The sequence below is a fragment of the Lontra canadensis genome, unplaced genomic scaffold (genome assembly GCF_010015895.1).
Source record: "Lontra canadensis isolate GAN:19392208 unplaced genomic scaffold, GSC_riverotter_1.0 scaffold1, whole genome shotgun sequence".
NCBI classification, from domain to species: domain Eukaryota; kingdom Metazoa; phylum Chordata; class Mammalia; order Carnivora; family Mustelidae; genus Lontra; species Lontra canadensis.
Window position 1 is genome coordinate 11,367,638 of NW_022630995.1, and position 5,144 is coordinate 11,372,781.

The 5,144-nt window shown below is 38.2% G+C and overlaps 1 protein-coding gene across 1 annotated transcript in view; it reads right to left on the bottom strand.

Annotated features, from left to right (window-relative positions):
* Positions 1 to 3,072: 3,072 nt before the first annotated feature.
* Positions 3,073 to 5,144, bottom strand: part of LOC116859438 (mucin-5AC-like) — a 10,570-nt gene continuing 8,498 nt past the window's right edge. Inside the window, exons 3-4 of the mRNA XM_032844748.1 lie at positions 4,341 to 5,144; positions 3,073 to 3,219 (exon numbers count right to left, since the gene is read on the bottom strand). The exon at positions 4,341 to 5,144 is cut by the window's right edge and continues 3,171 nt beyond it. Coding sequence (XP_032700639.1) covers positions 4,383 to 5,144 — 762 coding nt within the window. The 3' untranslated portion in view covers positions 3,073 to 3,219; positions 4,341 to 4,382. The remainder of the gene's footprint in view (positions 3,220 to 4,340) is intronic.

A 5,144-nucleotide genomic window follows, 5' to 3' on the forward strand; every position in this document is an offset into this window, starting at 1 on the left:
TCAGAGTTTCAGGAAGTGGAAATTCCAAGTTGTATTTTCCTAATGTCATTTCTTTTTCTGAAGTACTTTCTTTTACATTAAGCTGTCTTTTTATAGGTCCTTTGTTGGAATGAAAGTGCTGAGTATCCAGTATAACCCTCTGAGCCATCTAGCCATGGATCATGTGGTAGAAGTAACCTTAGTTTACAGGCTTCTTTATTTTTTTTAAAAGATTTTATTATTTATTTGACAGAATGAGAGAGAGAGAGTACAAGCACGGGGAGCAGCAGGGAGAGAGAAAAGCAGATTCCCGCTGAGCAGAGAGCCTGATGTGGAACTCTATCCCAGGACCCTGGGATCATGACCTGAGCTGAAGGCGGATGCTTAAGGACTAAGCCACTCAGGTGCCCCTATATGCTTATTTCTTTTGCGGGGGGCGGGGGGATCCAACTTCTTCACATGCTTTGAGCCAGCTTTTCTAGGCCAAAGATGTTATCTGCAATTAAATTAGTTTTGTGTTAATCTTCATTTATTTATTTATTTTTTAGATTTATTTATTTATTTTACACAGACAGAGCAAGAGCGAGAGCGAGAGTGAGAGAAACCACGAGTTAGCCACTTAACCAGCTGAGCTGCCCAGGTACCCCAAGCTTCATTTATTTTATGTTCTGGGGTCAGAACATAAATCTAGATGTAATTTTATAAATGCTAGATCCACCACTTCTAAGCTGTTTGATCTTGAGCAAATGCTTAAACTCCCCAAGCTTCAATTTTCTTATATGTAAAAAAAGGCCTAACAATAGAACCAACCTCACAGAGTTGTTACTAAGATCTGCTGAAAGGTTTTTTTTTTTTTGTTCTTTTTCAAGTTTTTATTTAAATTCCAGTTAGTTAACATACAGTGTAATATTAGTTTCAGGTGCAGAATTTAGTGATTCATCACTTACATCCAATACCCAATATTCATTTGATGAATATGTAAAATGCTTGGGACCTATTTTTGCTCAGTAATTGTCAGCTATTGTTACTGTTTTGGAATGTAAATGATAACCTCAAGGTACTTTACATACATAGACAAGCTGGGCAATACTAACGCCTCCAGGATGGCCATTCCTGGGCTGTTGGTCTATTTGTGAAGAGGGTGTCCCTGGGTCAGGCCTAATCTAATGGATTCACTAGAGTGATTAGCATACATGGTCTTTGACTTGTGATGTCCTACGTACGGTTATTCAATTTCATGATGGTACAAAACTGATGCATATTCAGTAGAATCTGTATTTGAATTTTGATCTTTCCCTGGATGAGCAATATGCAGCATGATGCTCTCTCTTGATGCTGGGCAGCGGCAGGGGGCTGCAGCTCCTAGTCAGCTGTCCAATCCCAAGAGTAAACAACCAATGCACTTAAAACCATTCTGGGTTTCACTTTCCTTTTCAATAAATTACGTGAGCTGTTCAACTTTATTATCAGATAGGCTTTGTTTAGATGATTTTGCCCAGCTGTGGGCTACTGTAGGAGCTGTGCACGTGTTTCAGGTCATCTAGGCTAAGCTCTGATGTCTGGTGGGTTTGGTGTGTTAAACGATTTTTCAACTTTTGGTGTTTTCAACTTAAGATGGTTTTATCAGAACATAACCCTGTCGTAAGTCAAGGAAAATCTGTACTAGATGGTACTCAAGGGGAAGAGTAGCTCCAGATTTACGCATGTTGTTTGTTTTATAAAAATATCTACGTGTTTGTTATTTTGATAAAACTGCGAATGATATGACTGGTTCTCAGGCCTTGTGTCTTTGAATATTGCCTCTGTTCCTTTGTCTTTATTACGTTATTGGAAGGGAAACAGGTAATTTCAGACTATGTCCACTGTCTCTTAAATTCTCTTTCATCTTTTAGACTCAGGCGGGTACAGCGGATTGTTTTTCAATTCCCTCTACCAGTGATCAAAATGTTTTGAATCCATTTAAAGGACGTGGCTTCCTGAGAGTCCCAGGTTTATGTGGAGAGACTTATTTCCAACTATTTGTCTGGAGTGGGCTCAATGCCCGTTCTTTTGTCTTCATCTAGGTTTCAAAATTCAAGCCCTTGGGTTACCAAGACCAGCCACGTCCTTGAAGGCATCCTCAGAGTCCGTGCACATCTCCTCCCTGGATTTTATTTTCATTTTATTTTTGTATTGTAAGGATTTCCCTTATTATTACTTTCTTTCAAAATCAGCTATACATTTAAAAGTATATTTATTATACTTACAAATTCAGAACTTCTCAGTCTCTAAAATTTAATATATATTTTTTGATGGTCTTAAAAGTAGGCATAATGTGAAAAGACATTTCAGATTATGTTAGTGGGCCTGACCCTGTTTTTCATTCCTTTTATGTCTTGTGGAGTTTGATTGATGGAAGTTTTAACCCAAACTTTGTTTATAGTTTCTGCATTCTACACTTTTACCTTGTCAAAGCAAAAACTGCAGGACAATGTCAAACAGGCAAGGAAGTCTTCATTCAATACTATTTAAATATTGAACTCTACAGAAACAAAAGGTGAGAGGTTTTTTAGGGCTGGGATGAGCTAGTGGATGTTATAAGGTTGTTGATAAATGGAATGTGTAGAGCAAATTATGTAATTCTTGAGTTTGCAAATGTTTTACTGTGATTTAGACACTATGTATGTGCTAGTTGGTGCTTATCGAAATAGGATCCTACCCTCCCACAGAGACTGGGAGATAGAGGCAGTATCTTCCTTGGCTCCTAGGTCTTTAAGAAAGGTATTTCTCGGTTGTAAAGTTGGAAAGAGGCTTTTAAAAACATTTACATCTCAAAGAGAAAAAGAAAGAATTTACAACTGCACGGTTTTTAAAGAGATGTTCTAAGACTCCAGGGGTCTGGAGTCAGGAAGAAGCCTGTCTAAAATTTAGCCAAGCTGAGGGGAACATTAAGGTCTTGATCAACCTTATTTTTTATTATTGCTCTTTATTGGAATCTTTCTTAGAGGGACAGGCATATTAATCTTTTCATTCATTTCCGAACATGTGAGAGTGATACAAATATGTGCAGGGAACAAATGATTTTCAAAATGATTTATTGAACAAAAGCTGAGAAGTAGACATGAACACACAGAAGAAGTGAGAGTGAAACAAGCAGAATTTCTAGAATGGTCTCATTTCTGAAGTGTGATTGCAGTCAATTCTTGAGGCGATATTGGCAAAAATTAAGATGAGAAGTTTAATATTTAGGGAAATTATGACCTAGAAAAAATGTTGAGAAATATAAAATTAGTTTCTGTTGTCCTATAAACATTATCTAGTTGGTTTAAAACTGCTGTTTTCCATTAATTACATGAAATATATTTCAGTCTATATACCTTTCCCTGTCCCAGTACCACTCTCTTATTTTTATGACAGCTCATGATTCTATTGTAAGATAAAATGTAACTAGTCAGATATTCTGTTTAAAGCATAGCTAGTTGCTATGTTTAAAGCTTATTTCATCATTATAACAACCTAGAATGCTTTCATCCACCTTTAAAAAAATTGTAAATGCCCCCCCAAAATCAAAAACCTTTATACAAAAATTTGATATTATGTGTTTCATCAGTTCTTTCTCTGAGATAGTCTTAGATAGGCTCCTTGTATCTTAGAGTTTTAAGAGTTTTAGTCTTAGATAGGCTCCTTGTATCTTAGAGTTTTAATCTAGACTAGTTGTTTCACTGTTATATTTTGATAAAAGTTTATTTTATAAATTTTTCCAATTTTTTTCTTCTCCATGGATTTTCCTTATTAATTGTAGCAGTATTTCCTCATTTCCATCTGAACTTAACTGAGGTGACACTTATGCCAAAATCCACTGAAGTTCATGTATTTACAATAAGTTGATTGTGATACTCATTCTTGTGTTTGAGCTTATATACTTGTCAGTTTTTCTTCCTGAAATACTGTTTGGGTGTTTTTACATCATAACCTCATCAGGCGCCCCTTCACTCCCCAAGAATTTTATTTAAAAATGTATAGTTCTAGAGTGTTAGAGCTGAGTAATCTTTAGTTTGAAAAAGAAACAAAGTGATTGTGATTCAGCTGCCTACTAAATTGTCTGTTGGGGTTAATTCTAGAGTTCTAAGCTTTCTGACTATTGGTTTAAGTATTAAGATATGTGGATTGTATTCCTGGTTTTTCCACCATGTGTTCTGAATTTGAACCAGTTCATACCTCTGTATCCTGTATACAAAATGAGAGACTGTCTGCTCTCTTTCATAGAATTGCAAAAAATCAATACTTACGCATATCAAGAATAACTAGTTATTAAGTAAGGTGTTTAGAGATATATAGAGCACTATTGAATTTCATCTAAATCTTTGCCTGCAGTGATTTACCTGTTATCAAGATGCTTGAGATGTACCACAGCATTGCTTTTATTATGGGGAAGGATCAGTAAGGCTGGTTATAGGTATACTGGCTGTAGTCGTAGTAGCAGATGTTGGTTGTGTGCTGCTGTCAACAGCAGAGGTGGTTCCAGCTGAGCCTGCAAGTGTGGAAGGCTCAAGGGGTTGTGTGGATTGTTCAAAAGGAGTCGTGGCAGCATCAGTATTTGCTGCAGAGAGAGTAGTATCATCTGCTGTGGTAGCAGTGACCTCCTCAGTGGGGGCAGTTGTTGCAGGTTCTGGGGTGGTAGGGTCCAGTACAGTGGTTAAATCTTCAGATACAGTGGTGGAAGTGGAACCCGATGGAGTTGTAGTGGCAGCCGTCCCTAAAGATTCAGTAGTGTCCTCCTCCCCTGGAGATGCAGCTTCAGTGGTTGAAGAAGCAGGTTCAGCAGGGGTAGTGGTGACTGCTACACTCATACTAGCAGTAGTTGTGGCATCTGTGGCATCTGAAGCTGCTATAGGAGTTGTGGTTGCAGATGATGTAACTGTTGCAGTAGTAGCAACAGATGTAGTGCTGGCTTCTAAGGTTGTGGAGTCCCCTGAATGGGTTGTGGCACCTTCAGCTAGAGCGGTGGTAGCTGCAGTGGTTCTATCTGCTGACTCAGTAGTGGTCTTATCCCCCTGAGTTGTAGCATCAGGAGTCTGGGTGGTGGCTTCACTGTTGGTCAGGGTATCAGATTCAGTAGTAGAGGGAGCACTTGGTACGGTTGTGGTGGCACCAGAAGGAGATGTGGTACCAGTGACTGAAGATGA